The 18122-nt window shown below is 32.4% G+C and overlaps 1 protein-coding gene across 1 annotated transcript in view; it reads right to left on the minus strand.

The window, feature by feature from the left end:
* The window catches only part of LOC114324803 (neuralized-like protein 4), a 76978-nt gene that overhangs the window by 49935 nt on the left and 8921 nt on the right, over positions 1 to 18122 (minus strand). The window contains exons 4-6 of the mRNA XM_050648231.1: positions 16587 to 16864; positions 11688 to 11910; positions 7523 to 7819 (exon numbers count right to left, since the gene is read on the minus strand). Coding sequence (XP_050504188.1) covers positions 7523 to 7819; positions 11688 to 11910; positions 16587 to 16864 — 798 coding nt within the window. The remainder of the gene's footprint in view (positions 1 to 7522; positions 7820 to 11687; positions 11911 to 16586; positions 16865 to 18122) is intronic.

Consider the following 18122-nt stretch of genomic DNA (forward strand, 5'->3'; position numbering starts at 1 on the left):
TTTTGAAGGAAAGGAAAGAAGGTTTATTATGGAAAATAAAACCATTCTGTAAAAGTACAAGTTTTCTATGAATAGTTCAAACGATCAAAAACACTTGTGACGTCACATAACTGTATTTTCTACTGACGTTTATAATGTCTAATTTAAAATTATATACAATTTTGTTTACTTTGTTGGTACAGAATGTAAACATTAACCGTATGACGTCACGACGCGTTTTGGGCTAGCTGCTTTAATTTGAATTTAGAATCGTCTTTAGGGGCCAAACGGACCACAAAAACAACTTTTTTATCTTCGATACATGTTTTTAAGTCATTTCGTAATAAAGTAAATATTATGGAGGGGGAGCCCAAGCGGGGATTTTTGCAGTTACTCGAGCGCGCCAGATTATCATATGGGGAGAAACCTGGTACCCTGCAGATGTACCTCCACCATATATTGGCTCTTAACACAGGAAGTTCGTTAAGGGGGCCCGAAAAAAAAATCTATCCTTAAAAATACTCGAAATTGCCAGATTAAGATAAGGTAAGTGAAGTACATGCAAAAGAGTGTATATTTCAAAAATCTGACGATTTGAGCGAGGAGTAAGGAAATGGGCGAGTCAAAAACTTTCACAAAAAAGCGAATATTTCGCAAAATGAACATCAGATCGAAAAACTGCAAAATACACCCTCAAATGGGACCCCCAAATTTTTATTGCAGATTTGGATTCTTTACGTAAAAATAAGCAACTTTTATTCGAGACATTTTTTCGAATTATGGATAGACGGCGTTATAATCGGAAAATACGATTGTTGGAAATGGAAAATTAAATTAAAAAATGGAAAGTCCCCACTAAAATGGAAAATGTTACTTAACTTTTTTGGTTTTGGGACTTGGGACCTAATAATCACAACCCAATAGGTCCCCATAACGCTCGAGTGACTGCAAATTTAATTTAGCATACTTTGCTCCCCTACCATTACAATAATAATTAACAGTGAACTTTGGGAAGCTGATTAAAAATATGCATTTTGTTTTGGTTTAAAACAACGAAGAGAAGCGCATGAAGGTTGTGCATACTTAGAGGACAGTGAGAAATTAAAATTGTATGTTAAACGAAAATTATTTAATAACAAACAACGAATTTAACAACATAAACGATTAATCGATTAATAGAGTGTTTATTGCCCACATTACCGGGTTAAAAATTAGGGGAGAGAGTTTTTACCGCACAAAGTTCATTTATACCGGGTTATTAGCGATGGTGCACGCTAATACACAAAAAGCGTACCAACCCTTCGGGCTGACGCAACTCTCCTATCTAAATCACTGTACTAAAGGGGCGTTTAAACACAGCGATAAGTCCAGCAACTAGTTGTGATGACAAGTTGCTGTGATTTGTTGAGGTTGAAACGCTGTTTAGACGCTGCGATAAGTTGACCACAACAAGTTGAAGAGGGGACCATTGTGTACATTAGACCCTTTTAGACCCTTCAATGAATTATAACTAGTTTTCATCGTAAACAAATAGATCCTGTTACTTTCAAAATATAAAGGTTGGGTATGTTATACAGGTTATTTACAAAGTTATAACCAATTTTATATGAAAATCGTAACAAGTTCAACTCACTGTATAAATAAAAATAAGCACAACGGCAATGGTTTATTGATGCCATATTTTATTTATTGTCAAAATTTTTAAAAATGATTGATATTGCTAATTTACTTTATATCTAATAAAGGGTGAGTTAAAACTCAAGTAGGTAGGTACATTATTTTTTCAGTAAAATTTAAATGGGATACCCTGTATTTTATATCACTATTAAAAAGTACCATTACCGTACTTTAATTTGTATACAACATTCCCTATTCGTCTGTCTACGCAAAAGAAAAAGTAATTAAAAATGCGTGATCAAGGGATCAGGCACGTCAACTTCTGTCGGTTTTTCAAAAAAAGCTTTGATGGTTCGCAATACGTATTTGGACGGGTTTGCGAGTGGTTTGTTGGTTTTGGAGCGCCTGAGTTGAAAATATCAACAAAAAACATTCATACATTAAAAATTTAACTTTGTTTCTGGTGAAGCAACACAGTTGGAAAAAGCAGCTGATATAATATTATAATTGTCACCGGAAAGCAAAAAAGGTAACGCACAACTTGGAAGAACCTATAGTTTTCTAACTTGGCTTCTGGTGAAGCAACAGGGTTGGAACAACCAGATATATTATAATTGTGTCACCGGAAAGTGAAAAAGGTAACTCACAACTTGGAAGAGCCTATAGTTTTCTAACTTCGCTTCTGGTGAAGCAACGGAGTTGGAACAAGCAGATATATTATAATTTTGTCACCGGGAAGCGAAAAAGGTAACGCACAACCTGGAAGAACCTATAGTTTTCAGGGACTACCTTTTTTGCTTTCCGGTGACACAATTATAATATATCTGATTGTTCCAACTGCGTTGCTTCACCAGAAACGAAGTTAGAAAACTATAGGCTCTTCCAAGTTATTCGTTACCTTTTTCGCTTTCCGGTGACACAATTATAATATATCTGCTTGTTCCAACTGCGTTCCTTCACCAGAAACCAAGTTGGAAATCTATAGTTTCTAATCATTAGTTGCTTCACCAGAAACAAAAGTTAAATTTTTAATTTATGAATGTTTTTTTATATACTGATAACGATTTCCGAAGTGAAACTCGAAACGTCAAGTAAACTTGATTTCAAACTCGAATTGTGACTTATGTCCAAATAAAATAGTAAATCTTATTTTGTATTTCTCACGCCGGTAAGAAGACAACAATGAAATGACCTTTTTTACATTGGTCCGCATGTATATTTTTTATTTCAGCTTCGAGATGGATGACGTCACTAGTATGTAAATGCCAAAAAATCATAATTTAAAAATATGTCCGGATTTTTTAGTCGTCGGTTTACGAAATAATGAATTTATTCCATTTGGTTTTGCCACACTGTAGAACGTAGAACTAATAATAATTATTAAGTTACATAATATTTATTTAATTATAAAATTGCATAAAGTTATAAATTTAAAAAGCCATCGTCGTCATCTGAATAGGGAATCTTACTGATTCAAAAACAGCTTTCTTTGAAACACTTCAGATATCAGGACAGATATCCTTATTTCGTTGGTTCGTTAAGGGTATTAAATCGCCACTTGACAAAAGAGTATCCACACATGTTTTTACCTTGCAGGATGAAATGCAAACCATGTGTTATTTATCATTTCTAACGAACATAACATTCTAAAATTCTCGCTAGCAAAGGTACAGACTGTCCCAAAAGATTTAAAAACGATATTTACAAAAATTCAAATTAATTAAAACTAACTTATTGCTTGGTTGTACCAACAAATCTTAAGCTCCAGCTTAGCCCAGCTCAGCTTATAAATAGGGCCGCTTTAAGTCTCACTTACGTTGCACCATCAAATTCGATTCTTATCTAAGCAATCTACGTGGAAAATCATTGTGGCAAGCTGAAAATAGGGAACTTGCATAAAATTTTAAATTCGAAAAAAATGTTATAAATCACAACAGAACATAATTTAAAACATGTATCAAAGATAAAAAAGTTTTGTTTGTCTTTCGTTTGGCCCCTAAAGACGATTAAAAATTCAAATTATACCAGCCAGCCCAAAACGCGTCGTGACGTTAGGTTATATGTTTACATTCTGCACCAACAAAGTAAACAAAATCGTATATACTTCGTCTAATTTACGTACCGTTGCACGTTATCTGCGTCATAGCCTGTGACGTCACATGATACCAACACGAAATATTTAGGTGTGTTATTTTTTAGAATCATTTTGCCTAGTACACTGGAATTACAGCCACTAGACATATTTTATTATATACGCGTAGAAATAATATTTGAAGATTTCTATTAATGTTAACCTAAAGAAATACACAATAACATGTTTCATTTAATTTGTATAAATGGATTATAAAGCGTTTTCATGAAGCACATTTGCTCGGATCACACTGTAACCGTAATCGAACGAAGGTGACATTTTAGAATAAATTGGTAACATTTATTTGACAGTTGCGGTGATGACACTTCATATTTGTTTATATTCTTTACTATAAGTATTTGTTTTATTATATTTACTCTTTTTATTATTTACTTTAACGTAAGATTGCAACTTAATTCTTGTTCTCTATTTCTAAAGTTTTAATTTATTTACATTGAATATTAATTTGTTTTGTTTTTTGTTGTATAATCCACGTTTACAATAATTATGTGATCTATTTGATTTAAAATGGATTCAGGATTTTTTTATACTTTGGAAACTATGTCAACTTAGATCTCTGGCGTAGATAATGACGTGCAACGGTAAGTAAATTAGACGGACTGTATAATTTTAAATTAGACATTATAAACGTCAGTAGAAAATACAGTTATGTGACGTCACAAGTGTTTTTGATCGTTTGAACTATTCATAGAAAACTTGTACTTTTACAAAATAGGGAACTTGCATAAAATTTTAAATTCGAAACAAATGTTATAAATCACAACAGAATATAATCTAAAACATGTATCAAAGATAAAAAAGTTTTGTTTGTTTTTCGTTTGGCCCCTAAAGACGATTAAAAATTCAAATTATACCAGCCAGCCCAAAACGTGTCGTGACGTCATCGGGCTATATGTTTACATTCTGAACCAACAAAGTAAACAAAATTGTATTTAATTTTAAATTAGACATTATAAACGTCAGTAGAAAATGCAGTTATGTGACGTTACAAGTGTTTTTGATCGTTTGAACTATTCATAGAAAATTTGTACTTTTACAAAATGGTTTTATTTTCCATATTAAACCTTCTTTCCTTTCCTTCAATAACTATATCAAACTCCAATCTAAAAAAACTGGTATATATTATTACAATGACATACAATAAATGTCATTAGGATATTTTCCTTTATTCCGCGACGACGAGCTTGCCAAATACCCAAGTATGTGGAGGCCAATAAACTAAAGAAGAAGCAGAAGAATATACCTAAATATAACAATAAACGGAACCATATAGTTAAACTATGCGACGTCACGGGTCGTTTGAACAATTTTAAGATAGAGATTTGTACTTCTAAGTTATTATGAGTTTTTGAAGCGTGAAATTTTGGAAATCTCATTTTTATACAAAACTGAACATTATTATAAAATAAAAAAAAAGAATGTGTGTGTACTTTGTACGCATGTAAGAAGTTATACTTCTATTATTATGATTTCAACGAAATTAATATACTTAACAGGTTATTTGTATTGTATTTAAATAATAAACTAACTTTCTTCACCTACCACTTTTAAAATTTTTTTATTAAAACGACACCAAAAATATAAAAACAAAAAAAATATGAATCGTCCAGGATTTGAACCCGGGACCTCTTGATCTCCGGTCACACGCTCTACCACTGAGCTATATCCCTTTTGCTTTGACAGGTTACAAGATTTCTCATACATACTGACAAATTTAATACAAAAATACTTTAAATATACTTACTATTATTATAAAATATCTTATTCCCGAGGAAGACAAATCCAAAGACAAAAAAATTATAATAAATAATACATTTACTAAAAACACTAATATATTCTTTTCACACCTTTTCTTGCACTGATATATTTATACATAACTTGAAAGATTCAGCAACTAAACGCCATACTGTATGTGTGCGCATGCGCGCAGTATTATGAAATTTTACTCTCAATCGCGCCTAAAGAAGTATAACTTAAAAAAATGTGCAAGTTCCCTATTGATCTAAGACTCAATGGTGCCACGCGTATGTTTCGTAAGCTGAGCTTAAGGCACGTCTTAAGCTCAGATATGGTATTATTTTCTGGGGCGGAGGAACTGATGTTAATTGAGTATTTATTGCTCAGAAGAGAGCAATAAGAACAATGCTCAAGATAAAAGCTCGAAGGACCTGTAGGGGAAAATTTAAGGAGTTAGGATTATTAACGGTGGCAGAGCTTTATATATATGAGTGTTTACTGTTCCTGTTCAAGAATAAGGATAGGTTTACACATTCTGAGCCAAAACACAGCATACCCACTAGGTATGTAGGGCTTAATTTCCCTATACATAGGCTAGTCGCAACAGAGAGGACCTACATATTCGTGTATAAATTTTTTTAACAAATTACCTGTTAGAATTAAATTGCAACAGAATTTTAATATATTTAGAACTGAAATAAAAATAATTTTATTGGATTTAGAGCCATATTCTGTGTATGAGTTTTTAAATGACACATTTTAACTTTTAACTAATTGTAATTTTGTATGTACAGTGCTAGTCAAAAGTCCGTACCCCCCCTCTTATCTTTTGAACGGTTATACGTACAAAAGTGAAATTTGGAGGGAGGAAATAAACGGACATAAGCTCCTTAACTAGTCATGACAGGTGACGTAATAGTGACAGATGACGTTACAGAGCCACTGTGACCGATAATTTTAAATGGGACCTTATGGCAAGTGATACCTCGTTTGAAAGGTATTTAAAATACCTATTCAGCCATACTAATTTTTTTGGGTGTAGGTGGATTTTTATTTTGGTGAATAAATTAAATAAATATAATATTGTAGTTTCTCATTTAATTAACAAAAATTCAAATGTCCGCCTATGGTTTCTTTGTCAAAAAATTTGACGTTTTTCAATTTTCTAGTAGTTTTTACGTAAACTTCAACCCTTTTGACAAGTAATCATAGGCAGAATTTTGAATTTTTATTAATTAAATGCGAAACTACAATTTTATATTTATTTCATTTTTTCATCAAAATTAGCTTAAACTCAAACAAAATTAGTATAAATCAATAGGTATTTTCAATACCTTTCAAACGAGGTATCACTTGCCATAAGGTCCCATTTAAAATTATCTGTCACAGTGGCGCTGTAAAGTCATCTGTCACTATTACGTCATCTGTCATGACTAGTTAAGAAGCTTACGTCCGTTTATTTCCTCCCTCCAAATTTCACTATTATAGGTATAACCGTTCAAAAGATACGAGGGGGGGTACGGACTTTTGACTAGCACTGTATATTAGACACTAAGGGCCGGTTGTTCGAACGCTAATCAACAATGTCAACTTTGGTTGGGTTGCTGAAAACAATTGATTATAATTATGAGATAAGTTAATCAATTAACATAACAATTATTAACATAATTGATTAACTAATTTCATAATTGTAATCAATAATTATGTTTTCAGCAACCCAATCAAAGTTGACATTGACAGTTGTGACAGTAATTAAATATTTGATAATGATCATATCTGATTAGCGTTCGAACAACCGGCCCTTATTATTTAATTGTGGCAATTTGCTATAAGTGTTTTGTTTACAATTTTTTTAATAAAAGATATTTTGAATTTGAATTTGAATTAAGCTTAAGATCTGTTGGTGCAACCAGGCATGAATGTTGTTTTCACAACAATTGGCACAAACAAATAGTTTTCAAATATGTCTTACAAATTTTCTTACAATACTGGAATTTTGCGCCACCGTACTGAAATAATAACATTGATGGTTCTTACCTTAATAGTCATACCATATAGATCAATAACACCCCACACAGTGGACGGAACTCTTTGAGCAGCAACACCTTGATCTAAACCATTTATAAAATAATGCAAATTTCCATCCGGTTTTCTCATCATTCCAACCCGATCACCTTCTGTTAATTCGTCCAAATTGAAGTCACCATACTCTCTCCTAGTTCCCTTACCATTCGTTAAGATACCACAGCCTGACATCATTATCGTACCACTGCGCATATTTGTCATAGTGGCAGGAAAGACGAGTGTGTTGGGGTTGTGAGTTGTAATACCCATCTAAAAATAAATAATTATTTTCTATATAAATCTCTGCTTAAGGGGGGGATATAGTTTGAAAATTTTGAAATTGAAAGTACCGGGTGTCCCAATAAGAATGGCTCTCGGCCATATCTCAGGAACCGCTTATAGTACAGTTTTTTGAAAAAAAAAAATTTATAAAAAAAGTTGCCTCGGGAAAAGCCTGGAAATTATTTTCATAATTGTAGGTCCACCGCTACAGGGCGTAATTAAATATCAAAAATTAAAAAATCAAAATTTTTCAAAATTTACCTAATGAATGGGCACTGGAAATCCAATCATCGTATTCCTCATAAAATTCTGCGCATATTTGATTTCACAAGCTTAAGTCTACCTTTGCAAATAAGAGGTGGGGGTGAGTGGGAACCTTCTTATGCAAACATGGCTGTAAGTCCGGTTCTGCTAAATCGAATTTTGCATCCTTGGTCTTGTTGAAAACAGCTCTTTTTCGTCAATGTAAGTGTTTTATTTTCGAAATAGCCTAGTAAGTAATATGCAAGCTAGGAGGCGATATTTAATTATTTTCAGAAATCTAGTTTTCTTTGGAAAATATTAAATACAAGTATGCATTTTTAAACATGTATTACAAAATTAGACTAAATTAGCAACATAATACCGAAAACGGCATGTCGATACCTTTTTTCTATCTCGAGATATCTTAAGAAATGTGTAAATCTTAAACATAACTGTTTTACTGTCACCGGTAAAGGAGGTTAAGGAAAAGTAGTGTGCTATGGAAAAAACAAATAAACATTTTCCAGATGTAAACGTAGATAATTAATTAAAACAACAATAAGACAAACAACGCTATAAAATATAACAAAGAAATAAAAGCAACTACTTACTTAGTCTTAGTGACTCCCTAAATGTTCAAATTGTTGCCCATCATTTTCGATGCAAGCATTTACTCCTTCAAGAGTAGATTGAAACACAGATTGCAACAGATTCAACTATTTTAGACTTTTATTTATGGGGACGGATTAAAGACCTTGTTTTTGCCGCTAGGCCCATATCTCGAGATAGAAAAGAGGTATCGACATGCGTTTTTCGGCATTATGTTGCTAATTTGGTCTAATTTTGTAATACAGGATTAAAAATGCATACCTGTATTTAATATTCTCCAAAGAAAACTAGATTTCCGAAAATAATTAAATAACGCCTACTAGCTGGCATATTACTTATTAGGTTATTTCGAAAATAAGACTCTTACATTGACGAAAAAGAGCTGTTTTCAACAAGACCAAGTATGCAAAATTCGATTTAGCAGAACCGGACTTACAGCCATTTTTTCATAAGAAGGTTCTCACTCACCCCCACCTCTTATTTGCAAAGGTAGACTTAAACTTGTAAAATCAAATATGCGCAGAATTTTATGAAGAATACGACGATTGGATTTCCAGTGCCCTTTCATTAGGTAAATTTTGTAAAATTTTGATTTTTTAATTTTTGATATTCAATTACGCCCTCTAGCGGTGGACCTACAATTATGACAATAATTTCCAGGCTTTTCCCGATGCAACTTTTGTTATAAATATTTTTTTCTCAAAGCTGTACTATAAACGGTTCCTGAGATATGGCCGAGAGCCATTCTTATTGGGACACCCAGTACATAACTTCAAGAATACTCTCTGAAAATTTCAGATTGATCGTAGCAAAATTACCGAAATACAGCATGTTGTTCGACTTGCTTTGCAGCAGCTTCGAGCGTAGTGAGAAACATTCAACAGCTGTTCCCCTTCTCTTTTGTAAATTACTCCGCGATTGAAAAAAACATTCCGTTGTGCATCATTTTACGATGTGACAGACAAAAAAGGAATTGAAAATAAAAGTTTTCAAAACTCTAAACGCCTTTTTCTCAAAACTGCTTTTTTCAAAGTCGGTGGACATTGTAACTCAAAAACTACTTGATTGATCCATCTGAAATTTTGCATAGATTTCGTGGTATTCTTGTTCTCATGATCATTTTTCAGTGCGTCATTAATTATGACGTCATATACTGTATCGGCTGTGTCGAGACTTATTTCATGTAATTATTGACGAATCTGACAGATGCCACAATCGTACTTAGCCATAGGTGAAAAGCTTGTGGAATTAGTAATTTAGTAGATTTGATTTTTACACAATATGTTAACATGTAGGTATTTTTTATAAAGGGGAATAGAATTAAAAAGTAAACAATATTGTTAATTAAATTTATAAATATGGAAACATTAAAAAATGACACAAAACTATCCATAAACTGTGTTTTTATCTTCTTCTTCTCTAGGTGCTGTCTCCGCTTCAAAAGTTAGCAATCATCAGAGAGATCTTTATTTCTGAAACAGCGGCTCTAAATAATTCATTGTTATTACATCCAAACCAGTTCCTAAGGTTCTTCAGCCATGAGTTACGTCTCCTTACTATGGATCTTTTTCTTGCATAATGACCTGGAGTATTAGATATACATCTCTCATCACATGTCCCATATATCTCAGTTTTCTTCTTATTTGTTAGTTCTCGTTCCTTATGCGTAAGTCTCATTACCTCCACGTTGGCTATTCTATCTACTCATGAGATATTTAGCACTCTTCGGTACATCTCGAATGTCTCTAGTCTCCTCACGTCAATGACTAACTTTTAACGAACTAAATTCTAAACCAAAACACAAAATAATGCACAAAGACGTTGTGAAACACAAGTGAAGTCGAATTCGAAATTTCAAAATGACAGGTACACAAAATACTGACCTGAATAATATCCGTCACTTGACTCTTTGACACTTCTAAAAAATGGCCAAAATGGACGAAGTTTTCGTCAAATGTTCGTTATACGTGTATTTGATTGGCTAGAAAAAACGCGCATTCTAAATATCAACGAATCAAACGTAGGTTAGGAATAGACATCTTATGTATATAACCATTGTAATGCTGCATTATTTTTGTGTTTAATCACGGAGCTACCGCTTTTTCCGTCTCATCTAACTTAATGCATTAGAGAGAAATCGAAAAACTGTGACGCACTGAAAAATGATCATGAGAACAAGAATATAGCGCTGGCGAGATATTTTTTGTTTTATGCCTATTTTATGTTTAAAAATAATAAATATTTTGATTTTCACCCCCTTTTCCAGCAAAATAAGCAAAGTTTTTATGAAATAAGCAAGGTTTAAGAAAAAAAAACGTGTAAGTAAACATGGATATAATGATATAAATATGAATAAAGGACACTAACATTAAATTACATTTATTTTTAATTATCGTATTATTACCAATAAATAAAAAATTACCAAAGTGTTAAGCTATAATATAATTAAAAATCAAAAATAATTAACATATTAATATATTTTTTATTCATGGCCATTAGCATAAAAACAATTAACAATACTATGTTTTTCAAAATTTTTTTGTAAAAAGCTTTTTTGTCTTCTATCTGTATACATATATTTATACGTAGAAAAAGTTCTTTCAACATCTACAGATGTGATTGGTGTGCATTTAAATTTAGACAAATGTACACGTACTATTTTACAACAACATAATAAATTTGGCTGACTGCAGACAAATATTAGTTTATTACATGACAGATATAACGATGGGTTTTCCCGTTTATCTCCTAAGCCTAAAGGATTAAAATTCTTATGGTTTATTGAATTATTAGAGTTTTATAGCTCTGTATACTTCATAGAATTTTGTTTAAGACAGGAAGTTTCATGAAATTTCACTATAGTTTATCATAAGAAATAAAATAAACAAAGATAAGCAACATATCTTTAAAATAAGCATTTTTACTAAAAATCCTAATTATAAGCAAAAAAAGCAAAATGCTTATAATCCGGACTTTACGTCATGAGATAAAATAAGTTTTTTACCTCTATGCTTCCACTCCACTTATCAACCAGTCTATCAATACGAATTTCAAACAGTTCTGAATCCCTGAGTGGCCGATGAGTCATGACTACTCCGTTGTTGAATTCGTCAAGTGGTCTACGTCGTTCAGCACTTCTGTTACCGTTGGATAACTTTACTAAAGATCCACATCTGTCATGAAAACGTAATCTATCTTGCCTGGGTATTTCTTCTGGTAAACTCAAGCTAGAAAAAATAATATCTTTAAAATACAAATACTCAGAAATTATACAATTCAACTTGACAAGTTTGCAAAAACTTGGTGTTAGAATATGGCTCATCTCAAATGAATAACTTTTGATGGTTTCACTTCACTGTAAAACTTCCAAACAGTGGAACGTTAATAGATTTCTGCTTTATAAGAATTTTCGAATCAGGCTAGTGATTGCTTAGTAGGAGGTGATGTCGACTGCTCCGTCTACATTGAGAAATTCACATCAACATCATCATCTCCAGATTTTCAAGAATGTACTCCACCCTATGTACGAGATGATGCAATACTGTTTCCGCAGAGACTTCTACTCTAAATGCATATTGCCCATGATATATCTGAGCAATACACTGATATCTGATATATTCAACCAATACACCATCTCTTAATGTGCCTATGGAGCAGTTTTTCTAGCTTTTTTTTTCAGTACAAATGACAGCAGAGTGATCTGTCTCATTGACTTAGTTTTCTCCTTCCCCTTTTGCCAAGTTTATTGGTTTACGGTTTGCCAGAAATATTCATTTGCTTTTGTTTTTTAAGGTTAATAGAGTCACAGCTTAAAGATGTTTTTATGTAACTTTTTAAATTGTTTAAATTTCTTTTACTATATAACTTCGTTCTCTAAAGATCTCCAAGTGGAAAAAAAGGTTGTAGAGCTAATGATGATGATGATGAAAGTAGAAAAAATACTATCCTATAAATAACGAGCGATCCACAATTATTTTCATCAAAGCTATCCGAGCAAAAAATTACGTATGTCTTGTTTCAATCTGAATTTGTATCATCGGTTTATAAATTAATTTTGATTAACATTGTGAAACATAAAAAAAATCAGCCAAAAAACCTTTAACACTGAACTTTAATCAAAAAAATTAAGAAATAATAATAAATAAAATCAAAGAAGATGGTGTATAATGGCCACCACCAATATCTCTACATAACGTAATTCGTCTTCTCATTTAGTTTATAACATTGTTTATGACCCACCGAGTATTATTTAATTCAATATGATTCTCTATTTTTTGTCTAAGATCTTCCAAATCCGCTACAGGAGTTTTAAAAATCGAATTTTTTAAATATGGCCACAGAAAGAAATCGCAGGGAGTCAAATCACAGGGGGAATATAATAGTCGTATTTAAACTTATGACCCTATTATTGTTCTGAAGCCATTTCTTTATGGCATTTATGTAATTAATGACCCTATTGTCGAAAAAGTCCATAATAAAATTCAAATTTTGCAGCATTGCATGAATTCGATCCCCGTCTTGCTGAAAATATCCTTCTATTAATTCACCATCAATCAATTGATTTATAAATGGAATTAAAATTTTCTTGGCGGTATCTTTCAGCATTTAGAATCACTTCGAAAAATATGAGTCTTACAATAGGTCGCTTGCTTATAGCAGCCCAAACTCCTAGTTTAGGTGGATATAAAGGAGTTTCAATAAAATAATGCGGGTTATCTACACTTCACATCCTTATATTCTGAGAATTTGTGTACCTACTCAGAAAGATGAAACCAACATTCGTCAGTAAAAAAATACATCAGTTTCGACTAATACATCATCAGTATTATTAAGATTGTTCAGAACCAATTACAGAAGGCTAGCCTTTGGGGATAGTCGTTTAGGGTGATTTCATGGAAGGCTTGTAAACGATATGGATGAAAATGTAAATCTTACTAAGAATATGCTGCCAAGTTCCATATGAAAATCTACCTGTTGATGATGTATGTGGTTGATCTATTTATCAACTATATGGTTGATCTATGTGGTTGTATGTGGTTAATAATTTTGTTTACTAAAACTTGAAAAGTCAAAATTGACGTTTTTTTATTAACTCCTTGAGAAATCTGCAATCTGCCTATTAGGCAATAAGCGTTTTTTCTGACAATGAAGCTGATGACATGTAGGGTATTATTCCAATGAATAATCTCTTTTAAATATATCTAAACTTAGGTTAAACATTGTCGGTATGAAGTTACAATCATTTGCCTTAAAAAACTAAACTAAAGTCTGAGTGATGTAGGTAGATAGATCGGACGGCAGTAGATGTTTTAGCCTACAAAATTGACGTAAACTGAAAAGTATTCGTCGTGAGCCGATGAGTAGAGGGGGTTTGAAAATTTTCGCCAGCGCTGTTAGTGGCAGTTTTGTGCTTTGAATTTGAACAATTTTATCAGAAAAGTACAAGTTTCAAACCGCGAGAGAGCGCTGCCGACGAAACTTAGAGCCTTTGACATATTAAGCGTAGACACGGCATACTCATCAAAAAAGCGTAACGCGGCAACAGCATGGAAACAGTCGATCGGTGGTCTATATATCTCTTTTAAACAAGCGATCCCGCGCATGTCACAAAGATGGCCAGACCACTCAATCCTATGTCGGCGTTACACCTCGATGCATTGAGTGACATATCCTTAACATGTCTCTGCTCACAGCTCACAGCCAATAAAAACAGAGGTAACCTCTAAATTTCACATAAACTTCTTCTTGTTTCAATGGCCTCCTGCGTAAGCAGTCATCCAGTCGCACGAATTTATATATTAAATATTAAAATTAAAATGAATAAAATAAAAAAAAACATAATTACTTTTACTATTAATTCTGTGTATACGTTCAGTAATCAGGTTACAATAATATTTCCGTTCATACTTTGTGTTTTTCTAGATAAATATCTATTTCATACAGAAGTAAAAAACTTCATTTGTACAATGGTATAAAAAGTTTATTAAAAACTATTATAAGTCATCCAAAAGGATCTGCAAAACGTTTTCGATCTAGATCAGATCATCTTCAGTGCCTAGAACGAAGTATTTCCACGTTAGAATGAATGCAAAAGGTTAAAATTGTGACTAGTTAAAGAAAAAATGTGGTAATACTCACGCTCTGCCTAGTACATGTAACTAGCAACCTTATGAAAATGGTGACATCGAGAAATATGGTTTACATTTTAAATCTATAATATTTATAGCGACTCCAAGTCGATGTTAAAGGATTAATTTATATGTTAGGAGTGCTCAAAGGGCAACATGGTTCCCTGTTCAATAATAAATCGTGGTTCTTGCCAGTTCAATGGACACAGACCAACAAAGGTGAAGGAGATGACAATCCAATTATTAGACAGAAGTGACATGACAAGACAGGAAGTCAATTTTTGGTTATGAATATAAAATAGTGTTTTTAGAATTTAGATTATTAGTTAAACTGAATGTAGATTAATAACTGTATTAAGTGAAATTTAAATTATAATAAATTAGGAATATAATGAAAAATCGAAAAGGCTACTCTCTGTTACAGAAAAACTGTTGTTACTGTTAAATTGATAAATGTTACTCATAGTAGAGTCAGTGAAGTCACTGGTGACAGTTGTGAAAGAAGACGAATATTTAATTTAATTTGAAGTAAAAACATAGAGGGAGCCTACCTTCCGCGCTTCCTGAAGACAAGATCTCAGGGGACTGGTTTGCTGCATCTCCTTCTAACACATTGTATCGAGAATCTATAATGACATTCAGTGTGAATATAGGCACGGAAGAGGAGGACAACTGTAGCAGCGTTACTATGCGTAAGAGTGAAACAGCACTAATCCAAATAAAAAAGATGGTGTCGTCACTTCGCTCTGAATGACACTCTCTCTATGCTAATATTTAACTCTATGAGTAAAAAGTGAAAGAAAATTAATTCAATGTGAACAACTTCAAGACCTATAAAGGTAAGGTACATAGTAATGTTGTAAAAATAACAGAGTAATGATGTAAAAATAGAAAGAGTATTGTTGGTTGCCTATTATTGTAGTTGTGATCGTTGTTGCAAATTGAAAAAATATTCTAATTTAAATTTATTGTCTGAATTAGTGAACTGATAATTTGACATTTATAGAAGGTAATGAAATAAACAGATTGAAATGTATGAAATATAAAATACTATAAAAGATTTACGGATTTAAAAGTGTACATTTGAACTGGTGACAGCTGTGAACTAAGACGAATATTTAATTTAATTTGAAATAAAACGTGAAAGAAAATTAATGCAATGTGAACAACTTCAATACCTATAAAGGTAAGGTACATAGTAATGTTGTAAAAATAAAAGAGTAATGATGTAAAAATAGAAAGAGTATTGTTGGTTGTCTATTATTGTACCACAAAGTTATATTGCCATGCCTCGTGTCTCTGTCTTTTCGGTTCCCCTTGCACTTCTTGCTCTAGTTATTCTTTTCTTTTTCAACACTATTCATTAACTTCCTTTGACAATATTTCAATCTGTTACTCCGTTACTAACTATACAATTTCAAATTTTCAGTTTATCAATTTAGTGTATCAGTTCAACTCGAATTTTTACTTCATATCGAAAATAATCCCAACATTCAATCTGGATTACATAACTTTCATTCAAATGTACACTCTTAAATCCATAAATCTTTTATAGCATTTTATATTTCATACATTTCAATCTGTTTATTCCATTACCTTCTATAAATTTCAAATTATCAGTTCACTAATTCAGACAATAAATTTAAATTAGAATATTTTTCAAGTTGCAACAACGACCACAACTACAATAATAGACAACCAACAATACTCTTTTTATTTTTACATCATTACTCTTTTATTTTTACAAGTTGATCATTTATATAATATAAACATACCTGACATTCATATCCATCCTGATATCTAGACTATTGCTGCTACTCATACTAAGTTCACTAAGATCACCTCCAAGAGTAACATTTAGAATGTCATTGTCGATAGCTAAAACAGAACTGCCACTAAGACAGTCATCATTATTGTGCTCTCGAAATGCTGGGCTGGTAATTGTAACCTGAACACATTTGCCATATAAATCAACAATAGCATATACTGTATTAGGTAGATCTTCAGCTCCCACACCTTGAGATTCACCGTTTATGTAAAAAACCAGATCTCCCTAAAAAATTTACAATAAAATTATTTTATATAATTATCATGTAAATAAAAGTACACAAAACAATATAAAAAGTAAAAAAATATAGTAGAGGATCCAAAATAAGAACGACCTTCACTGATCTATTTAATGGATAAAAATTATTTGATATATAGGGTGTCCCAAAAGTAGCGGAACGGTCGAATATTTCGCGGACTAAACATCGGATCGAAAAACTGAAAAATACGTCTTCAATCATTTTCAAAAATCTATCCAATGACACCAAACACCAATCCCCACTACACCCCCTGGAGGTGGGGTGGGGGTAACTTTAAAATTTAAAATGGAAACCCCCAGTTTTTCTTGCAAATTTGGATTCGTAACGTAAAAGTAGGCAACTTTTATTCAAGACATTTTTTAGAACTGTGGATAGATGGCGCTATAATTGGGAAAAACGATTTATCCTGATACCATAGATAAATTATATAAACGGTTTAATATCTCACCAAATACACTTCCAAGTGAGAAACCAAAAAACAGATTTTTAATGTTTTTCGAAAACCTATCGAATAACACCAAACATGACCCTCCATCCCACCCCCTGGAGGTGGGGTGGGGGGTAACTTTAAAATCTTAAATAGCAACCCCCACTTTTTATTGCAGATTCTGATTCGTCACAAAAAAATAAGCAACATTTTTTAAAATTTCTGATAGGTGGCGCTAATAAATCGTATTTTTCCAATTAAAGCGCCATCTATTAACAATTCTAAAAAATGTTTCGAATAAATATTGCTTATTTTTTCATGACGGATTCGAATCTGTAATAAAAAGCAGGGGTTGCCATTTTAGATTATAAAGTTACCCCCCACGCCACCTCCAGGGGGTGGGTTGGAGGGTCAGGTTTGGCGTTATTCGAAAGGTTTTCGAAAAAGATTAAAAATCTGTTTTTTAGTTTCTCATTTAGAAGTGTATTTCGTGAGATATTAGACCGTTTCTATAATTTACCTATGGTATCAGGAGAAATCGTTTTTCCCAATTATAGCGCCATCTATCCACACTTCGAAAAAATGTCTTGAATAAAAGTTGCTTACTTTTACATAACGAATTAAAATCTGCAAGAAAAACTGGGGATTTCCATTTGAGATTTTAAAGTTACCCCCTACCCCACCTCCAGGTGGGGTAGTGGGTATAGTGGGGGTTGGTGTTTGGTGTCATTGGATAGATTTTTGAAAATTATTGAACACGTATTTTTCGGTTTTTCGATCCGATGTTTAGTTCGTGA

This window comes from Diabrotica virgifera, chromosome 4 (assembly GCF_917563875.1).
Source record: "Diabrotica virgifera virgifera chromosome 4, PGI_DIABVI_V3a".
In the NCBI taxonomy this organism is placed as follows: domain Eukaryota; kingdom Metazoa; phylum Arthropoda; class Insecta; order Coleoptera; family Chrysomelidae; genus Diabrotica; species Diabrotica virgifera.